The following is a 27,757-nucleotide window of genomic DNA, read 5'->3' on the forward strand; positions in this document are numbered from 1 at the left end:
TATAGAAAGAGAAAGAAACAGATTTAAGATCCTTCACAATGTCACTAGAACATTTTTTATATTTTTAAACTTATAAAGTTACAATTATATATTATTTAATATATTATTATTTTTATTCTTATTACAATTAGTCATACAAGTCTATTTCTGTTCTATATGTGACCCTGGACCACAAAACCAGTCTTAAGGGTTTTTTAAATTAAAAAATAAGCTTGAAAATTTGGAATCTGAGAGTGCAAAAAAATCTAAATATTGAGAAAATCGCCTTTAAAGTTGTCCAAATGACGTTCTTAGCAATGCATATTACCAATCAAAAATTACGTTTTGATATACTTACGGTAGGAAATGTATCTTAATAGAACATGATCTTTACTTAATATCCTAATGATTTATGCCACAAATACAAAGTATTTTTGGCTACTGCTACAAATATACTCTGCTGCTACTTAGGACTAGTTTTGTGGTCCAGGGTCACATATGGACAAACTCTAACTTAGCTTTGCTTGAATTGCAATTAAATTCAATCATACCATCGTATCAAAGAGTGTGGATTCCGCTGAATTGCCTGAATCATTGTAGATTTGCATTCATTTTACATTCAAATTTGGGGCTAGAGGCCCCAGCAATTCAAGCCCTCCTAACAAGCCCAGGCCTGAACCCCTCTAGCCTTTTCCTCCAGAGTCTCCGAGCTGGTAGACGTGCCCTGGCCCACCGCCCTCGGAGACGCGCGGGACAGTGGACCTGCTGGGAACAGACAGACAGGCAGAGCAGACAGTCTCTGGCCTCCCCCACACAGACCGTCCAGCGCTCCATTGATCCATTACTGCAGGCAGCTAACTGCATTTACATAGTGATCAGATAGTGACGCCTCTCTTTGAGTTGCAGCAGGACAGAGGGCAGGGTAATGACGGCTAATAATTACTCCATTTAGTGAAGGAGGGGCAGAGACACCGCTTAAGAATACAGCGCTGTTAGATCTGTCAACATGCAGTTGACGTTCAATTCTAAAGAATCCGTATTGGCTATATATGAAAAAATGCCTTCACTGCTTTTACAGAAAAAAACTGTTAGTTGATAGTGTTGGTTATATATGATGGTTATTTTACTGTTCAGGTTGATTTTACACTACAAAAATGCTGATACTTTTATCCAAATAATTCAGGGTATATATTTAAGGCACAGTATACATTTTAAAGATATTTTTCTTGGGAATTGAACCTATGAATGACATAAGGGAGACCATTAGTGCAACATCTTACCATCATGGGTTATTATAACTAAAAAAAAAAAAAAACTCAATTTCAGCTTTTTTTTGTTCTTTTAATAGATTTGTAATTATTTATTTATGTTCAACTTGATACACTAAAATAACTAAAATTGAAATAAAATAAATAAAAACGATATATTTTTGTAATTATTTAAATAATAATAACAATAATAATAAAAAAAAAAATCTAAAACTATTCATAAAAATATATAATTATCTAGCAACCACTGGGATTTATTATTTTTATTTATTTTATTTTATTTTTATTTCAGCTACTTATCAAGTAGACATTTCTCATTTTTATTTAGCCTAACTTGATGTACTAAAATAAATACAACTGAAATTAAAAAAATATATATTTTTCAATTATTTAAATAATAATAATAATAATAATAATAACAAAAAAGGAAAAATAAAATAATAATAAAAATAAAAAATAATTAAAAACTATTTATAAAAAATATATTTTATTTTTTATTTCAGCTAGTTACCAAAGAAACATTTCTCATTTTTATTTAGCATAACTTGATATACTAAAATAACTAAAATTGAAATAAAATAAATAAAAAAAACTATATATTTTTCTATTATTTAAATAATAAAAATAATAATAAAAACTAATTAAAAGAAAGATTAAATAATTCCTACATTCTAATCAAATTAAAAAATTAATATTATGAAATATTATTGTAGTTAAAATAATGGTGTTCTATATTAATATATATTAAAAAAAATAATTTATTCCTGTGATGCAATGCTAATTTTTTATTAGGCATTACTTCAGTTTTCAGTGTCAAAAAAAAAAAAAAAAGTCAGTGCTTAATAGTCTACCAAACGTAATGAGCTGTTGTCTAAGTGGTCTGTGGTTGGACCTGAAGTTTGATGTGCTGTATTTCTGAGCGTGGCCGGTCCTGTCAGGTAGCTCACAGTGGGAATGAGCCGAGTGAAAGACTAAAGCGCGTTGTCAATGGTGTCGCTGACCCACAGGATGAATGTTTGGTTAGGCTTAACCTGCTGAGAGGCAGCAGGGGTTAAAACAACTACAAGAACTTAAAAGATCTCTCCCATGTCAGCCTCAAAGAAACGAGAGCACAGCTGGGCCTCAATGGCACAAACACACTCATAAATGTACAGAGAAATCTTACTTGGTAATGATGTGTTCTGGTCCAAAACGTGCATGTAGGAAGATTTTAAGGCAGAATAGACGCACTCCTGCTGTCAAAAGGTTGGTAGCATAATTTGGCTGCCTTCTAAGAGACCTTGTTTTGGCATCTTACAATGCATGGTAACATATATTGCATTCAATACCAAAAATGTATAGATAAAAATATTATATCTCATTAAAAATACTATTTCACCCTTAATATATAATATTTTTTTTTTTACCCAATGTCCCATTTGATTGTATTGTTATCTAAATTGAAAACTATTATAAATAGTTTTCGACAACTGAAATAAGATATAAATGGTACATTTAAAAATTGCACTGAAAATGAGAAATCTTGCCTTAGAAATTCAAGCTAAACAGAAATAAAAGGATTAAAACTGCAAAAGCATAACAAAATCACTAACACATACACTTAAACTAAAAATAAAAACTATGTACTAAAATTACTAAAACTTAAGAAATTCAAGCTAAACAGAAAATACAAAAGTACTAAAAATAGGAAAAAGAAAATTAAAAAAAAGAAATAAGTACTAAAATTAGTCAAACTAAATTTAAAATGAAATTCAGGGTAAATAGAAATGTAAACATTAAAAAAGCAGAACAAAATGGCTAAAACTGAAACAAGTACTAAAATTATTAAAACTAAAACTTAAGAAATTCAAGCTAAAAAAAAAAAGTAAAAAATAAAAATAAAAATAAAAAAAGCATATTACAAAATGACTAAAAGTTAAACTAAAAATAAAAACTGAAAGTACTAAAACTAAACCTAAAATGAAATTCAGGCTAAACTGAAATAATAAAAAAGTAATAAAAACATCCAAATTACATAAAATGATTAAAACTAAAAAAAAAATTAAAATAAAATAAAGTACTGAAATCATTAAAACTACACTTAAAAAGAAAGACAGGCTAAATAAAAATAATAAAAAAGTAATAGAAACAACAAGTGAACACAAGAAAATGATTAAAATAAAATGAAAACTGAAATAAGTACTAAAATTACTAAAACTAAAACTTAAAAAAATCACTAAAATCTGATAAAACTGAAATCACTAAAAATTGAAATCACTAAAACTACGCTTAAAAAAACTCAGGCTAAACAGAAATAATAAAAAGTAATAAAAAACACAAAAGCACATGAAATGACTGGAACTAAAAATTGAAATAAGCACTAAAATTACTAAAACTACACTTAAAAAAATCAGGCAAAATAGAAATAATAAAAAAGTAATAAAAACAACAAAAGTACTTAAAATGACTAAAAATAAAAATAAAAACTAAAATAAGTACTGAAATCACTAAAACTACACTTAAAAAGAAATTCAGGCTAAATAAAAATAATAAAAAAGTAATAGAAACAACAAAAGAACACAATAAAATGACTAAAATAAATTGAAGACTGAAATAAGTACTAAAATGACTAAAACTAAACTTAAAAAGAAACTCAGGCTAAATAGAAATAATAAAAAAGTAATGTAAACAACAAAAGTACATAAAATGACTAAAAATAAAAATAAAAACTAAAAATACTAAATATAAACTAAAAATAAAACATTAAAGCTAAAAAATAAAGTAATATAAATGACAAAGGCACATAAAATGACTAAACTAAAACATTAACTAAAATGAAAACTGAAATCAAAATCAAACTCCATTAAAAATATAAATAAAATACAAATAATATTAAAATAACAATGCGTATAGCATTCCAATAAATCACCTATGAGGTTCCAGTTCATTTAGGATGCTCCCTTAGAAGGGCAGCTGTCTATGTAAGCAGTATTCAGAAAGATTACTAGGTTTTGGAAGAGAGCAATAATTTGCTCATTCAGAATAACTGATCATTCATATTTTTATCAGAAGATGTGTAAGTGTAATCTTATCTTAGTTTAATACAAACAAATGGTTCTTTAAAAAACACCAGTAAACTATTATAGGTCCCTTTATGAGCAACTGCAAATCCAGATCTCTTTAGTTTAGATTGAAACGTCTGTAAACTGTTTTATGAGGAGCCACATTAGTAATCCAACACCAGTTGGTTCTTTAAGACAACAGCTGAGAATGCTCGTCTCTCACTCTTCTTCATCATACAACATCCCTCTCTATCTCTGGTCTTCCTCGTGGATGGCAAACCTTCACACTCAATGCTATCTGAAGCTTCAGTCTGCTGTGTTTCATTCATCCGATGCATAACGCTTCTTTCTGAACTGCTAAAAACAGGCCGCTCATCAAAGCTGAGCGTGGCCCATTTGAAGTGAGGGCATGCGAAACCTTCGTGGGATGAGCTGTCAACATCATCCGTCTCTCGCTCACAACTCACTCACTCGCCCGATATGATGTCATGGGAATGGAATGTGGTCACATGACAACAATCCTGGCCAGAACGGCAGGAAATTATGTTGTTTTGTGTACCTAACAACCATTACAACACATGCAACAGTGACAGAGATGCATACTCAAAAATGGGCGAATTTAACCCATATTTATGCATTTAATTATTCATTTGCATTCACATTTTTCTCAATATGTTTCTATGTTCCACAGTAGATGATTGTAAAAGTACTATAGAAATACAATGCTATCATGCAGATTGCTACACAACAATGGAGAGATTAAATTAAATGCATAGGTTTTTTTTTCTTTTTCATTTCATTTTTTTAATTTTCATTTTTGTAAGTCGCTTTGGATAAAAGCGTCAGCCAAATGAATAAATGTAAATGTAAAATGTAAATTTCATTTAAACTTTTTTCTTTTTTTCAGTCAAAAACAAAAAATTTTTTTTTTTTCAAAATAATAATAGTAAGAATAAAAGGCACATTATTTTATTAATTTAAAATTATACTATAAAAATGTGGGTAAAAAAAACATTTTTTTAATCGTTTTAAAATAATCTTTTTATTTAGCAAGGATACATTAATTTGGTCAAAAGTGGAATGCATTGTTTTTGGTTACTTATTTATTCTTTTTTTTCCATTGAATTTTAACTTTTTAATTTTTTTTGGTCAAACATTAAAAAATACAACAAAAATACATTCTATAAAAAACATTTTCAAAATAATATTAGTAAAACTGTACTACAAAAATGTGGGTCATTAAGATTTTTTAATTAACATTTTTTAAATTGTTTAAAATTAATATTTTTATTCAGCAAGGACACATTTATTTGATCAAAAGTGACAGGAATGCAAAACAATTTTGTTTCTTATTTTATTTTTCAATTTATTTAAATTCCAAATTCCAATTACAACAAAAATAAATCACATTTTGAAAATAATAATAGTAAGGAAAAAATAACAAAGTTTTATTAATTAAAAATTATACTATAAAATGTAAGTCATTAAGATTTTTTTAATTAACATTTTTTAAAATGTTAATGTTTTTTGTTTGTTATTTATTATTTTATTTTTCATTTCATATACTTTTATTTTCAAAAATCAAAAATTATTTTAAAATTATACTACAAAAATGTGGGTCATAATTAACATTTTTTATATTGTTTAAATTTAAATTTATATTTTTATTTAGCAAGAACATGTTGATTTTATGTGACAGAAATTATATTTTTCTTTTTTATTTCATTTAAACCTTTTTACAGTGAAAAATCATAAATTACAACAAAATAAATTATTTAAAAAAAAATCAGATTTTCTAAATATTAATAGTAAGAAGAAAAATAAAATTATTTTGTTTATAAAAAAATATATTATAAAAAAATGTGGGTCATTACGATTTTTTTAAATTAATATTTTTATTCAAAAGCGACAGTAAAGACATTAAGAAATGGTAAAATATTTCTATTTGAAAAAAAAAAAAGCTGTTCCTTTAAACTATTTATCAAAGAATCCTGAAAAAAAAGATGTAGTATAATAATACATGTTTCTTAAGGAGCAAATCAGCATTTCATAATGATTTCTGAAGGATCATGTGACACTGAAAATTGCTAAAAATTAAGCTTTGCATTACAAAAATAAATTACTTTTTTAATTATTTTCAAATAGAAAATAGTTATTTTCAACTGTAATAATATTTGTCAATTTTTTTCGCCAAATAATAATGTAGTTTTCAAGTTTCTATATGTACACTACGGTAGAACAATGTGAATGCAAACAGAACTGAGCTCTTTTTCATGTAATTCATGTAATTTTGGTTCCTTTAAACAGGACTCAAATGTGTTTTAAAAAAATCAGTTTATCAGCAGATTTTAGTTTTTCCTCAAATTCATCGAGCCCTTTGATGTCGACCACAGGAGGAATATATAATAATGAGTGTTATGAGGATGAGCACCTTATCACAGTAATTGACTGAGGGAGTAGGGGGGTCACTCTCTCATTTAAGGCTCTTTCTTCTCTTCTTTAGATTGATAGCGGATTCCTCTGAAGTCCGGCCCAGCCTTGAAGTGCAGGCTGGATTAGTCCCGAACACAAAGGGTGTGGTGTGGTAGAGGCATGTCTGGCCTCTTTTGAAAGGGTATCACTTAGTCCCCTCAGCAATGGATCATCTAAGGCTTACACGGGCCGGCAGAGGACACAACATTCGCAGACTGATGCATGGCATTAAGGGAAAGGTTTGGGGGTGGAGGTCTTACTCTACCTGTGTGGAAGAGCACTGGAATGCAGTTAAGACAATGGGAACATGACATCTATGTGTGTCTGTAGGCCGCATTAACCATATTTTGGGGACAAATTTGTACCCAAAGTGAGCTAAAGCTGACAAAATCCTGCCAAAGCTATTTTGGGTGACGTCCTCATTTGTAAAAAATGTAAATAGTCATTATATTGTATGAAAAATGTAAATACATAAATAAGTTGGTTAAGTCTCAATATTTATAAAAAGCTGTATATAAAACAGCAGAAGTCTATGCAATGTCACCATTTGGATAGCTAAATAAACGTCTCTGTGATATTGATTATATTGACACATCCATCATATTAAAAGCACTACTTAGGTCATATTTAATGTCTGTATACTGTCATATTTATTTTAATGACACATACTATTCCTATAGAAATCTATCTTTTTTATTATTTACATATTAAATCTTATAATAAATGTAAAATAAATAATATAAATATATAAATATAAAATTAATCTCACAAAACACACACACACACACACACACACACACACACACTTACTTTTTAATTATATTAAATCTCTAAATTCATTATATATATATATGTGTGTGTGTGTGTGTGTGTGTATATATAACAAAAAACTAATCCCACAAACCCATATCCATTTCACTTCAAAATAAACAATAATATATATTAATATCTTATTATTACTAGTAATACATTTTTTTATAATATATTTTGACTTATTTAATAACATATATTATTTATCTAAAATAATATATATTAATCTTATTAGTAATAATAATAAAGTATTTAATAATATATTCTGACTTATTTATTAATATATATTATTTATCTAATTATTGCTAAAATATGTTTACTATATATAATATATATAATTAAGTATACTTTAAATACACTTTTTTTACACATTACAATTACATCTTATATTCATTTTACTTTCTTTAATTCTCATTAGATAATAAGTATTGTAATACAGCATATATATTATATAAATATGACTTTTAAATAAATACAGTAACATTTATTATAAGTTTTATATTAATTATAAAAAATACAAAATGTAAATGTAAATAAATATACAATGATAACAACTGAAGTATTGAAATTTTAACGTACAAACGAAGTATTTAAATTATATATATATATATATATATATATATATATATATATATATATATATATATATATATGTTCATAAGAACAAGTTCTGATTTCTATTTATTGTATTTTATTTTACTTTATTTTTGTAGACAAGTTTCATGAGATTTGCCGCAATACAGCAAAATTTGCATCGAAATTAACCTAATAATGATGTCCCAGTGGTGTGTCCTGACTTCTCTACAGGTCTTCAATTAAACTCACCACCCATTCAAATCTTTTTAAGCAGTACAAAACTCTCTCTTAGTGTATTCTGACACAAGCCGCAGAGAAATGATGTCTATACTAAGACCCGTCCTCAAAGGGACTGTCAAAATACACTCAGGTGTCTGACAGCAGTGAATATGTGAGGACTGGCCTTTCACAGTCACACTGTCACTCACCTTGTCAGACTGGATCTGTACATTTTTGACACACAAGTCACCAGCGTAATGCTAACATGCTTCTATGTGATTTCTAAGCTGTTCTAATTGGTTTTCTAATGCATAAGTATTTTTTATTTTTTTTGAAAAGCAAGACAAAAAGTGTAAAAAGCACATTTTGGCTATTTAATGTATGCAATGGTGAAAAAAACTGGCAAAATACATGGGGGAAAAAAACACGAAAAACCATGTTCGGTAATCGTCCTTCGGCCCACTGGGCCCAGTGTTTCATTTTGTTCGGCTTCAGCCAAGAATTTTCATTTCAGTGCATCCCTAATTTATATACTTTTTTTAACCTCAAATGCTCATCTTGTCCAGCTCTGCATGTACTCTGTGTATTCTGGTTCAAGACAGTTAGAATATGTCGAAAAATTCCCATCTTATTTTCTCCACCATCTTCAAAATCGCCCTTCATCGCTGTTTTACCTTTTTTGTAAAGGACGTTCAACCTTCTTTGCATGTTCTTTGTAAACACTGGGTCGGTACTTCTGCAGCAATGTAAGACAATTTTAAAGTTGGAGGAGAAAATGAGATGGGAGTTTTTCGACATGCGTTAAATGCCAAAATACAGAGTTCAGGCAGAGCTAGACAAGATGAGCATCTGAGGTTAAAAAGTATATAAATTGTAAAATTTTTTTTTTTTTTTTAGAAAATAACCAATTGTTTCGCTAGATAAGACCCTTCTTCCTAGTCTGAGATTGTTTAGAGCCCTTTGAAGCTGCATTTAAACTGCATTTTGAAAGTTCAAACTCCACCATAGAAGTCCTTTATATGGAGAGAAATCCTGAAATGTTTCCCTCAAAAAACATAATTTCTTTACGACTGAAGAGGGACATGAGCATCTTGGATGACAAGGGGGTGAGTAAATTATCTGTAAATTTTATCTGGAAGTGAACTTCTTTAAAAATTCCTTAATGATGAATTTTATTCTTAGAAACACGCAGCTTTTTCACTTCACAAAATGTTAACTGATGCACTTGAGGGATCACTTGTGGATTATTATGATGTTTTTATCAGCTGTTTGGACTCTCGTTCTGACGGCACCCATTCACTGCAGAGGATCCATTGGTGAGCAAGTAATGTAATGCTACATTTCTCCAAATCTGATGAAGAAACAAACTCATCTACATCTTGGTCTGAGGGTGAGAAAACTGTAAGCTAATTTTAATTTTTGGGTATATAAAGTGTTACCAAGAACATGCATCACTAAATGAGTGAACAACTTCTCTCACGACTGTAAAACAGTCAATGCAGACTTTATACTCATCACAATCAATCAAATAAAATAAACTTTTCCACAGCATAATGCTGAAGAGCTCAGCATGAGGGTGTGAAAATACCTTGAAACTGCCTTTTTCCACAGCCATTTTTTCATCCAGTGCACACAGTATTTCCCAGTAGCCATATATCAGTCCTATCACACACCAATATTCCCAACACAGTGGCTAAAACCTCCCTAAATCATTTTGCATGTCAAGTGCTGACAGCTCAGAGAGCTTATACGGGTCTGGCTCGATATAAACGCATCCATATGGAGGCTGCCAGGCCCTTCTCTGGATCTCATGCCATTATCAGCCCATACATTACCTCTTTTATGGGCCCAGTAAGGAGTCTGATGAAACCATCCCAGAGTCATGCCAGTGGATGAGCATTATCCTCAGATATCAAATGTATGCTTCATGTTTTTTACAGAGCTGCGAGGAGCCCGATGTTCCCAGCCGCGTGTTGCGGCCTTAAATATTTAACTTCCTCCAGAGATCTCGATATGCGATATGAGATATTAGCCTCCTAATTCCCGCTGACTGGTACAAGCAGATGTTGAACGTCAGGTTGGATGAAGACAGAATAAGTGTCTGAACTATCATGTTCTCCAGGTCAGACGGGGTCGGTTTTCATATCGCGCGTTCATTTGGTGATAAAGCTGGGTTACGAGGCTGGACACGTTGTTCGGGATCCAGACACAACATTTACTGTATTATGGGTTTGACAATGATGAACAGAGCGTAGGACGACTACTGTAAGTTATGGGTCTGTTTTGATAGAGTTGACTGGGCAGTAATGGTATCATGTTCATGCATCAAATGCAAGATAAAACGGTCAAGTCAGGTCTTTCCAGTGAGGTCATGAAATCATACACAGATTTGAATCTTTAAAAAGTCTTTATATTCATGTTTTATCAATAATTCATCATCCACATTGACTTCAGGGAGTCTATTAATGGAACTGGATAGATTCTAATGACATATGCTTACATGATTCAGATTAGCTTTATACAAATAAAAATTTTAGGAATTTCATTATTACATTTGTAATTATTTTGTAAGTATTATAATTATTAATATTTATAAGTATTTTAATAAATATTTTATAATTACTTTATTTAGAACTGTATTTGTTTATGTAAAATATTACATAATATTAATATTTACAACAACAATGTAACATTAATCTTTCAAGATTTTTATCATATTCAATATAACAGCTATATAACTATATTATATAACAATATTATATATAACAATATTATTATAATTTTAATTTTATAATTAACTTTCAATTATTAAAAAAAAACTATTTAATAAGCATAAAACATTACAAATCTTGTAAATCATTTTACTATCGATTACATTCATTAGTACATAATACAATATAGTAGTACATATATATATATTTATATATATAAAATAAAAAAAAATGTATAAAATGTTTCATAATGAAGTCAATCAAAACTGTTTAATAAGTAAAAAATGTTCACATATATTCTGACCAATTAAATAAATACATTTAATATAAAACAAATTAAATAAATAAATTTAATATTATTCTAAAATATAGAAAATAATCATAAAAAGAATGCGTATAAAATAAAACATTTATAAAATGTTTTATAAATAAATCATTCAAAACTGTTTAAGTATAAAAATATTCTAAAACTATATACATATATATATATATATATACACACACACACACACATATATATATATATATATATATATATATATACACACATATATATGTATTATTATTATTTTTTTAAACCATACAGGAGTTCACATATAAAATATAAAATAAATTAATTAAATAGATTTAATATTATACTAAAATGTAGAAAATAGTCATAAAACAGAATGAATATAAGACAAAACATTTTGATAAAATGTGTTATAAAATATAATATAAGTATAAAAATATTCTAAAACTATTTTTTAATTTAAACCATACAGAAGGAGTTTGCATATATATTGACCAATTAAATAAATACATTTTATTTTAAATAATTTAAATAAATACATTTTATTTTATTCTTAAATATAGAAAATAGTAATAAAAAAGAATTAGTATAAAATAAAATAAAATTAAAACCATACACTGAAAGGGTTCACATATATTTTTACAAATTAAATAAAAAGATTTAATATTATTCTAAAAGATAGAAAATAGTCATAAAAAATAATAAGTAGGTGTTTCCACTCAACTGACTGCTATAGTGCATTTAGCACATTTCATTGATTGAATTCCTATAAATGCAAGTCAACCGGTTTAGTCCAAAATAACCATCTCAAAGACTTTGTCTTGACCTAGGATATACTTTTTCCTGTTCTTGTGTCCCTAACAGGTAAAAGCATCTGTCAGCTAATGGCAATGGTGTTTCACACGTCCTAAAGTGCAACACTATCCCCCAGTTACTCATCAGTTCGGTCTCAATCTGCGAGTCGCTGAGTGACTGCACTTCCTCAGGCCGAGTCTTATCAGTAACACGACTCCTCAAACTCTGTTTATCTTTACAAACCCACGTTTAGCACCTGATCTGTGAACTTTTTGAGAATTAAAAATCACGAAGCCACACAAACAATAACATTTTCCACATCATACCAGATTTGACTAGATTTTGATAGAAAATGCACTGATTTTAATTAAACTGTGCATGATTTCCAGTCCCACAAACCCCTTACCTTACATAGCATCCTTTTCCCGGGATTCTTGTGCAAGGATTAGGTGTCAGATGTCAGTAGAAAGTGATATTTCCTCTTCCTGCTCTAGGAAAACAGGATTAGATTAGATTAGATCAGATTATCAGATTGGATTAGATTAGAATGATCTTAGTCAAACCTCTTGCACTAAAGTCTCAACAGCACATGTTACGATGAAGCTCTAATTTAGGTTTCTGAGTTTAAACCACTCATTATGGCTTTTCCTCACAGGAGGAGGACTAGAAGAACATCAGCGCTCTTTGAGACCCCCACAGAGAGGCATGCTGGCCAATCCCTGCCCCAGGGCATCCTCACCTCACATAGAGGAGCCTGGCACCTGAGAGATGGGAAAGGTGAAGGGTGAGGACCCCCAGGGGCCCGGCGGTCAGTCTGGATCTTCAGCAATGGGGCAACACCTTCAGCATACCTGAAGTGTCCATCTGTGGGGAAAATAGGCATGATTTACTACATGACATAGATTAAGAAAGGTCAAGAAAATAAAAAAATTGCATAAATTCTGACTACTTACACTACCAGTCAAAAGTTTTTGAACAGTAAGATTTTTAATGTTTTTAAAGAATTCCCTTCTGCTCACCAAGCCTGCATTTATTTGAATCAAAATACAGCAAAATCAGTAATATTGTATAATATTTTTACTATTTAAAATAACTGCTTTCTATTTTAATATATTTCAAAATGTAATTTATTTCTGTGATCAAAGCTGATTTTTCAGCATCATTACTCCAGACTTTAGTGTCACATGATCCTTTTGATTCCTTTTATTATTGTTAAAATCAATATTTAAAATAGCTGAGAACATTTTTTAATAGAAATTAATACTTTTATTTAAAAAGGATGCTTAAAATTGATAAAAAGTGATAAGGACTTTTAAATATGTTTCAAAAGATTTCAGATAAATGCTGTTCTGAACTTTTTAATCATCAAAGAAACATGAAACAAATCTATGCAGCTGTTTTTAATACAGTACACTAATAAGAATAATATATATATAATAATAAATGTTTTTTGGGCAGCAAATCAGAATATTAGAATGATTTCTGAAGGATCAAGTGACTGAATTAATGATGCTAAAAATCAGCTTTGAAAGCACAGGAATAAATTAGAATCAAATAGAAAGCATTTATTTTAAATAGTAAAAATATATCAGCATTTTACTGTTTTTGCAGTATTTTGGATCAAATAAATGCAGACTTGGTAAGCACAAGAGGCTTTCCTAAAAACAAACAAACATTAAAATCTTTATACTCAAAATGTTTAAACTTCAAATCAAAAACTTTTGGCTGGTAGTTTATGTTGTCTTTTAAATGCAAGAATAAAAATCCCCCCCCCCCCCCAAAACATATAATAATAATAATAATAATAATAATAATAATAATAATAATAATAATAATTGTTAACACTACAACAATTTAACATTCCTACAGTTATTGGCAAGAAAAAAGAATACAGTTCATTGAATGCACTTATATCTTATTTACTTGTTTGTTTATTAATAAATGAATGAATGAATTATTGACAACATGCCCCAAACAGTTACACTAACTGGGGCAAGTTGTCACAGTGTAATTAAAACATCTTATTATAACGTAATTTAAACAATAAAACAATAAAAATGTATTTGGCCAACTAATATTGTAATTAATAAATTGTATAAAGTAATTTTAAACACATGACAACTTGCTTGCTCTAATAGGATGACAAACCATTCGGCTAATGTTTACTGTCATTAGCAACTTGCTAGATAGCTAACCTGAAAAAAATATGATGACAGCCTGCTCAAATTTTAGGTGAAAGGACAGAATTCGCAAGAAATCACCAAGATCTCACACCATTTAAAACTATGTTTTAAACGAACATATAAAACGACTGTTAGGGGGAAAATAAATGTCTGTGCCTCTGATTGATCTTGAAAGAAATCATAGCATCTGAGGTAAGTAACCCCGCTTTTTAAGCCTACCTGTACGAACATGTTGTAGCCAACTAACCTTCTTCATGCTATATTAGCATTAGCGAATTCATATTATTGCTATTTTAGCATCGCTAGCCGCTAGCGTGAGGTATCGATGACTTCGGTATCAATCTGTCTTTTGGACGCGACAGTTTGCACAATAATTAATGCAAATGGACAGAAACCAACGATTATGAAAAACAAACGGACATTTATTTTTTATTACTTTAACTATTCGTACAGTTCCTCTTGTGCATTTATGAGAAATGCGTCAAAACTACAAGGGGAAATTTGAATTAGGCTAGGCCTATTTATTTTTGTCGTTTTGGGTCAGTACGATTAACTGTTTCGTTTTAATACATAAATAAATAAATAAAATATGTCACATGACCAAAAAACAAATAGAAGTAGCCTATAGACCCTCACATGCATAACATATTGATTTATTTTATTAATACTTGCTAACACTCAGTCTACATCACAAAGAAAACAAGTAAATAAAGGCATTTTCCCCATTAAAACATTTCTTAACTTATAACTTGAGGCGCTTGTAGTCTAAAGATTGTTAAAACAACTTTTTTATTTCATTATCTTAGACATTCTTAGTTATCATTGACCCTTATAGTGTTTCATACATTAATAATACCTGCATGTCATTTGGTCTCATTTATGTTCATTGCAATTGCATGTTCTTCTCAGTCCAGATATATTGTCACTGTAAGAATCCATCCTGCAATAGTGGAACAACAATGTCCTTTGTTAGAATAAAGACACACTGAGGGAAATACGCTTTGATTGTTTTCATTTTGTTCTATGTTTTCACTAGAGAGCAGCAGGGTGTCTCTGGTAATGCCAGATCCGTTTGTGTTCCAGCACCGTGGACACGAATCTCCTGTCAGCTCTGCTTTATTCCAGACAACAGAGCCAATTCAGTTGTATTGGAGTTACAGTATGTGTTTATTTTCATCTACTGCTTTAATATGGGACCTGGAGTAGATTGACTTTGAAATAAGAATGAGCAGGAACCAAAATAGCCAGAAAAACCATATAATATTCTGTGGCAAAATCCTCTAAAGTGAACTTCACTACTAAAAATCAAGATTCAAAGTAGAACAAAGTGATTTTACAGTCTGATGCCGTACTGTAACATAAATTGAAAATTGTTCATAAAACTAAAGTGCTTTACATAACCCAGAAATGTCCATCTGAAGAACGTAAACTATGAACTATTAACTTAAAAAAAAATGCTTTTCTTACTTAGATTTTTTGTCTTGTTTCCAGCCAAAATATCTAAAAATTCTTAAATCAAGAAAGATTTTCTTCACGAGTAAAAACGGTTGTCTCGTTTTCAGAAAAAACAAGTCAAAATTAAGTGTGTTTTTGCTTGAAACAAGCAAAATAATCTGCCAATGGGGTAAGAAAAAATATCTTGTTTTCTGTTTCAAATAAGATTTTTTTGCTTACCCCATTGGCAGATTATTTTGCTTGTTCTAAGCAAAAACTCACTTAATTTTAACTTGTTTTTTTTTTTTTCTGAAAACAAGAAAATAATTTTTACTCATCTAGAAAATCCTTCTTGATTTAAGCATCTTTAGACATTTTGGCTGGAAACAAGACAAAAAATCTAAGTAAGAAAAGCATTTTTTGCAGTAAAAGAACCATATGTGACCCTGAACCACATACAAAAATGCATTGTATGGTTCAAAATTGTTATTTTATGCCAAAAATCATTCGGATATTAAGTAAAGATCATGTTGCATTAAGATATTTTGTAAATTAACTACCATAAATATATCAAAACTTAACTTTTGATTAGTAATATACATTGCTAAAAACTTCATTTGGACAACTTTAAAGGTAATTTTCTCAATATTTAGATTTTTTTGCTCCCTCAGGTTCCAGATTTTCAGATAGTTGTGTCTCGGACAAACCACACATCAATGGAAAGCTTATTGATTCTTTTTAAAAATTGGTTTTGTGGTCCAGAGTCACATATAACAACTGAAGAACCTTAGAATCAGACATAGTTTAAAGAGTGAAGATAATATATACTTAACAACATCCTAGATAACAGGGAATGTTCTCAGAACATTCTGCCAAGGTTCTCTCAAAATTATGAACATTCTTCCAGTAGCATTAATAGAACGCCTGTTCTGTTATCTGGTCTTCAATAACGTTCTGAAACATAATTTATGCATTGTTCATGCAATGGATGTAGTTACAAGTTTTTAGACAAAAAAAGTAAAATTCGCCAAAGGTTCTTGAAACACATTTTTTCCAAACACCATCAAATAAGCCGACTGTAAATAAAAGCTCCCAGACAAACAGCTGAACTTTTGAACTCTCCAGATATGAAGCTGTGTGAACATGTCGAAATCGGATGCATGCAAAGCGACAAGCGGAAAATGTCTCAGTCTCACCTACTGTTTTCATGCAGCCCAGACTGCTCGTGAGTTAATGGTAGACTCTCTAGATGAATCGGCGGATCATATAAGGCTATTTACACCATCGCCCAATTGAGTCGGTGCCATTCAACACCAGAGCTCGTACTGTAAATAAACAGGCTGAAAAACTTCCCAGAGATAATGAGGACATTGAAGAGTTAAATGTGTCTGGCTTTTGCAGAAAGCAATTAGGAGAGGACACAGCGGGGGCACGGATTAATTCAAACGCTCGATTAAACCTGAAATTCTTTTGATAAATAATTGTCAACTCAATATGTTTGCTGGAGTTGAACTTTTATGGGAAAAGGATGGGTCGCTAGTTAAATTACCTTGAAATTTTGGATTTCAAAAAGACTTTTTTGAACACATCAACATAAATTTCTTCTGTATAAAACTAAACTGTACTTTAGTGCACAAGCTAATTAAAAGTTGTCAGTAAACTGCCTGTTTGATTGCAGACATCCACAAACAAGCTATATAATAACAGCCATCCACAAAAAAATAATTGCAAGAGCCTGTAAACAAACTACATAAACATGCAAACATGTCTTAATTGCGGTTGCAGTTTGGTGCATCTCTGCGGCCACCCGCTGATCGCGTGGGAACACACTGAGATGCATTATAGGTGTTTGTGTTTGTTGTGCCATTGAGCAGATAATGAGAAAACATCATGCATGCAACAGCAAATAAACAGAAATGGATGCTACAGACATTTCAGATAAATGTTTATTTACAAATCCAAAACATTCAGTTTAAATAAAATATATCTACATTTGCTCTACAAAAATCAGAAGGCACTTGTTATGGTGGCCTAGTGGGATATAGACATGTGTGGACTTGTTAAGTTTTACAGTTAGCATTTATTCAAGCAGAATAAATGCAAATTATACAATTTGCAAGCCCACTTGCTGATGCATCCCAAAACACCAAACAGTCTGAATGAGGATGAAAAATCAATAAGAATAGATTGTCCATGTACTCACAGAGCACATTAGAAGTTCACAAACTTTAAACTTCTGTTCCGTCCCTGTTGTATATAAGATTATTGACACTGAAATGGTTGGAGAGCGAGTTGATCAAGCCACTGTTGTTATGGGATGCTGAATAGTAGTTGAGTCTGTTGGTGTTGAGGTGGCCTGGTTCTGATGGAGGGGCAATTTCATGTCCAGACATGCCGTGCGTAAAATCCCCCAAGTGTCCAGAACTGACGTCTCTGCTTCTGATCCCGTTGCCGTTTCCAGTCATTACCGAGTTCATGTTACCGATAAAGTTGTTAAAACACGGGCTGTGCTCTGCGGACGGTGAAGGGGACGATTTGGGTTCGCTAGAAGTCGGAGAGTTCTGGAGGCTCGGCGGGGACGCGCTCATCAGACTCGCCGTGTCCGCCAATTTAAGCGCGTCCTCGGATTTTACCGACAGGGTGCTTGCGTTTCCATCAGCTCTTCTCTTTCTCTTTCTTCTGAAGTTGCCGTTATCAAACATTTTCTCGCAGTTAGGATCCAAAGTCCAATAATTTCCTTTACCTGCAAAAATAAACAGGAAAATGTGTTAGCATTGCTTTAAAATCTAATTCCGCGTAATTACGCACTTACTTGATATATAAATAAAGAACATTTAAACTTACCAGGGTCATCCTCATCCCGTGCGACTTTCTTGAAACAATCGTTCAAGGACAGATTGTGCCTTATGGAGTTCTGCCATCCGGCTTTGCTTTTCTTATAAAAGGGAAAGTTGTCCGCGACATACTGATAAATCTGACTGAGCGTCAGTTTCTTATCCTGCGCGTTCTGAATAGCCATCGCAATCAGCGCTGAATAGGAATAAGGCGGTCTAACCATCTTGAAAAGTTCTTGCTGACTTGTAATGGACAGCCACCCGAGATCTGCGCTTCCGAAGCCCGTGGGCGGGGGAAGAAACTGCCGCTGGTTCGATCCAAATCCTGACTGAATGTAAGAGCCTCCGTTCGGGCCTGAGAGGTATGGAGACGAGGTGATACCCGGGCTGTTCATCCACAGGTACGGGTTGGCTGTAGCTGAGGTGTATTCGCCGAGTCCGTAGCTGGAAGGATGCGCAGGTGGCCTCTGCGCGTGGTGGTGGTGATGGTGGAGGTTCTGTTGGTACATGCTGAAGTTAGTGTCGCAGTACACGGTCATGTCCAGGATGTCCTGCGCGTTGTGGTGCTGGAGGGGACTGGTCTGCTGGCTCGACGGCTGTTGCCCGAACGCGTTCATAATCCGTTCTCCCTCTAGAAACATGAGTTTCTCCGATCAGACCTGAGTGTGCTCGTCTCTGAGGGTTTACTCGAGAGTGCCTGAGTGCGCGTCAGGGGAGGGGTATTTAACCTGTCCGGGCCGCATGTAGTGAATGAACTGTGGGGTTGGCAACCCCTCCCACTGTCACACTTCTCCTCAATTTACTTCATCCAATATGCATCAATCTGGCGTCGAGATAATTCATGCGATAAGCATTTAAGACTTAAACTGAAAAAGAGCTGTTTAACTAAAAATTAAAAACATGTAAACTTATTAATTTAAAAAAATAAAATAAGTTATAGATGAGTGGTCAAACTTTTAATGCCTCAATGTAGGGTTTCTGTGTAGATACAAACTTTAAAGTCTACAAAAATGTAAAATTTAAAATAATTACAATAAAATAGTTGTAATATGCCTGGAGGGGGAATAAAAGATATTGGCCTACAGTTTGTACGGTAGCGGGGCATGTTGTCACGTTGTTTACGTTGGAATCTGTCATAACAGGTTCTTATCAGAAAATAAGAAGTAAAACATTTATAAAACGAAAAGCAATTCATGAAACATCAAAAATGTAAAACGCAACAAAGCGTAAAACCATTGTTGCATACATTTTTAAACAAGTTATAGCCTACTTTTTCTTTTTTAAAGCTGCCTTTAATATTGACTGAATTCTGAAGTCAACGCGGTTTAATTGAAGCTGTATGAAATACTCGGTTTTTAGTTTGAATTCGATAATTGAAACCAACATAAAACAACTGCTAGACCCTTATTTGTAGCCAACAATACGTTGTCATGATCGATTTTTCTTTTATGCCAAAAATCATTAGGATATTAAGTAAAGATCATGTTCCATGAAGATATTTTGTAAAATTCCTACCGTAAATATATAAAAACTTAATTTTTTCTTGGTAATATGCATTGCTAAAAACTTAATTTGGACAACTTTAAAGGCAATTTTCTCAATATTTAGATGTTTTGCACCCTCGGATTCCGATTTTAAAATAGTTGTATCTCGGCCAAATATTATTCTATCCTAACAAACCACATCAATGGAAATCGTATTTATTCAACTTGTATACATTATATAATCTCCGTTTAAAAAACTGACCCATATGACTGGTTTTGTGGTCCAGGGTCACATTTGTGTAACTGGACTTTTGACTTTTGACAAAATCTCATTACTGATGACAACTCCAGTCCATTATCCCCTATATGTGGTCTAAAAATGTAATTGTAAATAAAATAAACAACTAAATGTTTTTGTGTGGAAATGATGGTGATTATCAATTAAATTATAGGTTTAGATGGACAGAATTGTAATGATGTATTATCATCAGTTAACATGAAATTAGTCTGATTGGACGAAACTCCCCCCACCCCCACTCTATGTAAATGTACAGTACATCTTATATCACGCGAACTCAAGTGTTCTCAAGAAGTTTCGCTAAAATTTACAAATGCATAAGGCAGAAGAATCCAAATGAACTGAAGTGGGCAGTTTTTGGTATTAAGCTTTCAGTTATTAAAATTGAGCATTAATGCATTAGGCCTATACAATCAAGTATACATCATGCAGTTATTATAGGTCTCAGACTTGTACACTTTGCTTCTGTTCCTTTATTTGTTATACATTTTTAAAATGCACAGGACATTCATATGACGAGAACAGTAGAAAAAAAGTGACAAAATAAACTATTATGGTCTATTCTGGAAATATTGGTCTCATTTTACCTATAATTTAATGATACTCATAAATATATTCTGTTAAATATAAATTAATTTAAAAAATAATTTAAAAAAATTCTTATACAGAAAAAAGTTTTATTAGTAATTAAGAGTTATTAAAGTTATTAAAAGATTTATTACATATAGTTTAATATTAAACAAACATTTAGCCATATAACCTCTATTAAAAATGGGAGGATAAAAATAAAATAACTAAAAGAAATAATGACGAGGCTATTATAAGTTTACAATCATGTGCATGTCATTCACATTATACGGGCCTGGTGAAGGTGACTAGAGATGCTTCTCTATCGCCACCTTCTGGAGGACATTAACATTTCAACCCTGTAAAATAAAAAGACAAAGATGCAGTAATAAAAAAATATGCATAGTGTTGTAGAAAATTAACTTTTAAGCTTTCCCCAGTATGTTTTTCATCCTTTGACATGAGAAAAGTCTTCAACAGAGATTAATTGATATCTTAACCAAACATAAGACATTGCAGTAGTATAAAATATTAAATAAAAAATAAACCAACACACATTCACTTAACTTACAGAGTATGATACAATTTCAGTAATAAGGGCATATCAAAATTAAATTGTACATCTTTTTCCTGCCATAGCCTATACAGTTGAAGTCAAGCGTTTACACATACCTTGCAGAATCTGCAAGGTTTTTAGCAAAATAAGAGGATCATACAAAATACATGTTTTTTTATTTATTACTGACCTTAATGAGATATTTCACTTTAAAAATGTTTACAAAGTCCACAAGAGAAAATAACTAAATAGATAAGTAACGAAAATGACCCAGTTCAAAAGTTGACATGAATAATCCACAGCTGTTTTTTTATATTTAGGCAAAATAAGAAAAATGTAAACATCTTCATTCTGTTCAAAAGTTTTCACCCCCTGCTCATAATGCTTTGTCTTTTTTTCTGAAGCATCAGTAAGCATTTGACCCATCGGTAATAGTTGCAAATGTGTCCCTCAGTTGTCCTCAGTGTGAAAAGATGGATCTCAAAATCATAGTCATTGTATGGACTCATGAACAACTTTCAGTAAGCAAAAAAAAAAAAAAGCTGTGGATCATTCAGGTAACAACACAGTATTAAGAATCATGTGTATGTAAACTTTTGAACGGGTTCATTTCTATAAATTAAAAATTTTCTCTTGTGGACTATATGTAAACGTCTTTTATATGAAATTCAGTACTAAATAAAAAAAAAAAAACATGCATTTTGTATGAAAAATAATTAACATTTTGAAGATTCTGCAAGGTGTATGTAAACTTTTGACTTCAATATGAAAGGTTTTCTGTAATAGATTTGAAAGGAATTTAACTTTGTTACCTGATATTATGTTTCTTTCTGTCCTCTAGGGTGAGTAAGGAAGGAGGAGGATCTTGTGAGACCGTTTAAATCTTCATGAATCATTTGAATTTACCTCTTCTGTAAGCACTGAACTCAAACCACAATCAAAGGCACTTACCAACTTACCATGAATAAACAAATAAAATCTTTTATTTTTATATTTATGTGCATTCCTTCCATGACAGGTACAAGACAGGGAACTCTGGTCTCAGGGCTGCTGGTACAGGAGCACTCAAACCACGTCATATGAGGTGACCTGGAAAAAAAAAGAGTAAATTATATTAAAAAAAATGAACAGATAAGAGCAAATAATCCAAAAAGGAGAAAACATTTTTAAAGAAGATAGTCAACTCAAAAATATTTCATAAGGTATTAACAACATTCTTTTTATTTGCACTCCTTTCATCATTGGAAGATGAAAGGGAAATCTGGTACTAAGCCAGACAAGGAGCTCTGACACTAGGGCAGGCATGAGAGGAGCCTGTGGGACCCAAGCTCCACATCTGGGCAGCCGTTGCAGGAAACCTTTGGGATATTCATGGCAGGAACCTTTTGGGACCTCTTGTATTGGTGCAGCCAAGAGTATTGGAACTGCATGGTCTTCATTCAGAAAACATTTGTTGTTGAGTTTGGGACAGCCATGAGATGCAGCCATTATAGAAACTTCTGGGACCCGTGGGCTTACATCACATGGATCATCTGGGACAGCCATCTGAGAATAGACTGTGGCATGAATCTGAGTGGTCATTACTAGAACTTCTTGGACCCAAGCTGACTTTGCAGGGATCTAATTGTCAAGCTTTCGAGAGTGTGCGGTTATGACAAGGAACTTGAAGTCCAGGCAGCCATTACAGGACATTCTAGTACCATGGCAGCAAGACTGGAAGACCTGGGGCACCATAGCAGGAAGAAGTTTTGGCTTGTGGAGAGCCATGAGAGAAACCGCTGACGAACCAGGGCAGTGTAGCTCTGAGATGAGGATGGCCATGGGAGGTACCTCTTGTGAGCAGTCCAGATGAGATATGGACCTCCTGGACTGATTCAGTCATATTGTGGAGGTAGTGATGGGACAGGGACATGCACATCCCCAAGCGAGCAGAACCGCCAGACGCAAGTTCTGCTGCTTCAGGCCATGGCGCAAGACGCAACCATGGCCTGCCAGGCCCCACAAGACGCAAAGGCTTCCGGAGGGATAGAAAGCCTTCCTGCCAGCCCGCAAGACGCAAAGCTGACAGGAGACTTTTTGGAGACGTCTGGGGGGCTGGAGGTCCTCCACGACTCAGATGGAGACCTGAAACAAAACACAAAACATTGGCAAATACACTTCACTTCATAAATCAAAATGAACAACTAATTCAAATATGTAAAACTGTCTGAACTTAGGCTCAGTACCTTAAGTCCTGGTAAACGATCTTCCCCAGAACAAGCCGCCACTTGATGGAGGAGACTCAATCGACAGCATTCTGTGCAGAAACATGGAAGAGACATCTGATTATGATTCAAAGCTTTTACATTTATGCAATTTAGTTAGCTAAGATCTAAACAGACTTCTTTTTTTAAATGAAGATCTCACCTCTCTCAAAATCTATACACATACAACACATCCCCAAGCAAGCAGTACCGCAAGACGCTAGTACTGCTGCTTTAGGCCATGGCGCAAGACGCAACCATGGCCTGCCGGGCCCCGCAAGACGCAAAGGCTTCCGGAGGGATGGAAAGCCTTCTTGCCAGCCCGCAAGACGCAAAGCTGAAAATTCTTTCTGCTGCTTCAGGCCATGGCGCAAGACGCAACCATGGCCTGCCGGGCCCCGCAAGACGCAAAGGCTTCCGGAGGGATGGAAAGCCTTCCTGCCAGCCCGCAAGACGCAAAGCTGACAGGAGACTTTTTGGAGATGTCGGGGGGCTGGAGGTCTTCCACGACTCAGATGGAGACCTGAAACAAAACACAAAACATTGGCAAATACACTTCACTTCGTAAATCAAAATAAACAACTAATTCAAATATGTAAAACTGTCTGAACAGGGCTGGAGGTCCTCCACGACTTAGATGAAACAACACAACTCATTGGCAAATACACTACACTTCGTAAATCAAAATTAACTAAATCAAATGTGTAAAAACTGGATGATCTTAGGCTCGGTACCTTAAACCAGTCGTGGCAGAGGATCTCCCCCAGACAGAGCCGGCGCTTTGGTTTAGGCTGCAGAAGGTTGCAGACCAAACGGCAGCAGTCTGTGCAAAAACACAGGAGCGATATATGTTTAGTTGTAAGACCTGATCTGGAAGAACATTTCTATAATTTATCTTATAATAAAGAGCTCACCTTCTGAGAGCCCAGGCTCCGACCAGAGGTTTAGTTCGGTCTTCTGCAGGTCCTCGCCAGTTGGAAAACGGCCGCACAGCATCGTGAACAAGACGACCCCAAGAGACCACGACATTGCTGACTCCCCATGGTACTTGCCCTTAATCCTGTACTCAGGAGGGTAGTACTCCAAGGTGCCTGGAAGAAATACATTTCATCTCGTATGCAAGTTTGCATTACCAAAGCATATTTGAGAGATAATACATACCATACAATGTCGTGTATGCTGACTTTCTCATGAGGTCCCCACACCCGAAGTCAATTAACTTGACTTCTAGGGTGTTCTTGCTCACGATGAAGTTTTCCAACTTCACGTCGCCGTGGAATACACCACGGCGACAACTGGTGCGAGCCGCCTGCGTCACCTGCCGCATGATGTGCCGAACTAAACCTTCGTTGAGCCGGTCTCCGTGGCCCTCCAAGAAACTGGCGAGGTTCTCGCAGGGCGACGGACACTCGAGGACCATGACGTAGTTGTCACGCTGGTCCTGCCAGTCCAGCAGCTTTATAATCCCAGGCGCAGTGGGTCCCTTGTTGGCCAGGAACGTAAGGGCAATCTCCAAGGGTAGGGGGTTTGGATGATCAGGCTAGAACATGGACAGTTTTAAAAGGGCTCATCTATTGGAAAAACAATGTGGTCTGTGATTAAATAGTGAGCGAGTGCACATGACTTACAATATTAAGATATTCCATGTCGTTGGTCTTCATGACATCCTTCACTGCCACCTGATTAACAAAACAAAAGTAAAATAATTCACATGTGCGTAGAGGTTGTATGATCCACTCATTAAACTTGAAGATTATGGACATAATAGTAAAAACTCTCTTATTTGTACTTACCTTAAGGCCATCCTCCACACGTCTGGCTTCGTGAACAACGCCAAACCCGCCTACCCCCAGACGATCACCAAGCTCATAGTGGCTCATGATGTCATCTATTAAAATAGACATAATTGCATTTGACACTTTTTATGCTGTTATTTTCAAGGGGAAATTAAATAGGCTGGGTGAAGGGAAAGCACAAAAGAGACTAAACTTTGGAGACAATTTTAAAAAAGCTTGAAGTTATTATTATATGTGACCCTGGACCACAAACCCAGTTTTAAGTAGCAAGGGTATATTTGTAGCAATAGCCAACAATAATAAGGGTCAAAATGATAAATTTTTCTTTTATGCCATAATCATTATGATATTAAGTAAAGATCATGTTCCATGAAGATATTTTGTCAATTTCCTAACATGAATATATTCAAACTTATTTTTTGATTGGTAATATGCATCGCTAAGAACAACAACAACTTTAAAGGTGATTTTCTTAATATTTAGATTTTCTTTGCACCCTCAGATTCTAGGTTTACAAATACTTGCATCACAGCCAAATATTGTATATCTTAACAAGCCATACATCAATGGAAAGCTGATTTATCAGCATTCCTATCTTTCAATATTCAAAATGACCCTTTTGACAGGTTTTGTGGTCCAGGGTCACATATCTATAAATTTTCATAAGGATTGTTTTTAATATTTCGTTATTGAAAATCATCCAAAGGGACAGTGTTTAGTTATGTAATAATTATGAATACTCATATCAATTTTTTCATATCATTTACCATCAGTGCTGCTGGCTGGCGATGCTGGCTCAATGAGCTGCACCTCAGTCTGACCCCGGCGGATCATGTTGAGGTGTTTTCGGGCAGCTCTGAGGAAAGAGGGTAGCCTCCAGGACCTCTTCTTCCTCTTCTTCTTCTCCTCCTCCACCTCACTCCATGCCTCCCTAAGCCCCTCCTCTCTCCTTACCTCCACCTCCTCACTCCGTACTACCTCCTCCTCCTCCCTCTTCTCTGCGCGTCCCCCTAGGGCATCGACAGGCGGCACATCGCAAGTATGAAGATGTTGCTCCGCCTTGTCGGTGCCGAGTTTTGGGGGTGTACTTTGATGGTAATCGTACACCTCGCCATTTACCGGAAAAACTCTCGAATTTCGCTGTCCCATCGCTAAAACTCTTGTTTTCGACCACTACTACAAACCCACAAAATGTTTCTCAGAATTCCGCGGCTTTATATACCGCGGACGCCAACATTCTAAACTTTTCAAATGCGTTCTATGGCGTCATAATGACTTCGGGTCAGGAGAAATGTCCAATGATGTATGCAAATTAAAGTGCATATTTTTTTTTATAATACAATAAAAAATAAGCTAATTAGTTTGACAAACCTATACATCAATATAATAATAATAATTATTATTATTATTTATTTTTCTGACGCAAATAGATTTAAAAAATGTTGTAACTTTTGTCTTTACCGTCAGTTTATAAACAAATATGTGTCATAAACAAATAAACGGTTTTTGGATTTCCCCCTTACTCCAAATGAATGCTTAGTTTGTGGCTTATTATTATTGATGGGAAAAAAACATTGTTATATATTAAAATGTAAACTTTTATTAACAAAAATAATAAGGATAATATATTTTACCCGCGTTGTTACACATAAATGATTATCTGGTTTTGCCCTTACTTTTAAAACGATCGTAATTTGGTTGATTATTATCATCCTATTAATTAAAACACATCAGCCATAAATTAATACAATGGCAAATTTGCGTATATTATTAATATTAACAAAATGAATGAGACAGATATTGCTTAGTTGGTGGTTCATAGATTGTATTTATTTACTTTTGTTTTTTTAATGAGAACACAGCAACAATAAAGACAAACTGACGTATTTTATTAAACGAAGAAATTAAACTTTTTTTTAAACGATTGTGCATTCAAATAATTAGTAGTTATTCCTGGATGGGATGTTGAGAAGGTGTACATTACCTTTTCTAAAGTCTCTAATAAGGTAGACTAGATCCCACACTATTTGATTTAATATTTGACTTGATATGACTAATTACGAAAAAACATAAATAAATAAATCTAGCATAGTGTGAAAAATGAGTATATGAAAAACTGATGGTGGACACCATTTTAATTCAGTAAAGTAGTCTAAATAAATAATACAAATATTTTTAAAATAGCAACACGCTGGAAAT

The 27,757-nt window shown here is 33.1% G+C and overlaps 2 protein-coding genes across 2 annotated transcripts; both read right to left on the minus strand.

Annotated features, from left to right (window-relative positions):
• Positions 1 to 17,828: 17,828 nt before the first annotated feature.
• Positions 17,829 to 19,284, minus strand: foxi1 (forkhead box i1). Its single transcript, XM_073828938.1, has 2 exons — positions 18,625 to 19,284; positions 17,829 to 18,523 (listed from the first exon to the last, which is right to left on the minus strand). Exons 1-2 carry the CDS (start codon positions 19,253 to 19,255, stop codon positions 18,009 to 18,011), a joined length of 1,146 nt encoding a protein of 381 aa, XP_073685039.1. The 5' UTR covers positions 19,256 to 19,284; the 3' UTR covers positions 17,829 to 18,008.
• A 3,928-nt stretch (positions 19,285 to 23,212) lies between these two features.
• Positions 23,213 to 25,642, minus strand: LOC141297513 (serine/threonine-protein kinase pim-2-like). Its single transcript, XM_073827938.1, has 7 exons — positions 25,556 to 25,642; positions 25,391 to 25,441; positions 24,924 to 25,302; positions 24,677 to 24,853; positions 24,475 to 24,585; positions 23,974 to 24,285; positions 23,213 to 23,643 (listed from the first exon to the last, which is right to left on the minus strand). The coding sequence occupies exons 1-7, from the start codon at positions 25,640 to 25,642 to the stop codon at positions 23,213 to 23,215; spliced, it is 1,548 nt and encodes a 515-aa protein (XP_073684039.1).
• Between the last annotated feature and the right edge of the window lie 2,115 nt (positions 25,643 to 27,757).

This window comes from Garra rufa, chromosome 22 (genome assembly GCF_049309525.1).
Source record: "Garra rufa chromosome 22, GarRuf1.0, whole genome shotgun sequence".
Taxonomy (NCBI): domain Eukaryota; kingdom Metazoa; phylum Chordata; class Actinopteri; order Cypriniformes; family Cyprinidae; genus Garra; species Garra rufa.

Bases quoted from the DNA above. Each gene is read 5' to 3' on its own strand.
- foxi1 (XM_073828938.1), bottom strand. From the start codon at position 19,255: ATGTTTCTAGAGGGAGAACGGATTATGAACGCGTTCGGGCAACAGCCG. The intron at 18,524-18,624 runs GTAAGTTTAAAT...TTATTTTTGCAG, and splicing joins ACGGGATGAGGATGACCCTG to GTAAAGGAAATTATTGGACT.
- LOC141297513 (XM_073827938.1), bottom strand. From the start codon at position 25,642: ATGAGCCACTATGAGCTTGGTGATCGTCTGGGGGTAGGCGGGTTTGGC. The intron at 25,442-25,555 runs GTAAGTACAAAT...TTTGTTAATCAG, and splicing joins GTGTGGAGGATGGCCTTAAG to GTGGCAGTGAAGGATGTCAT. The intron at 24,286-24,474 runs GTTTTTACACAT...GTTTTGTTTCAG, and splicing joins ACCGAGCCTAAGATCATCCA to GTCTCCATCTGAGTCGTGGA.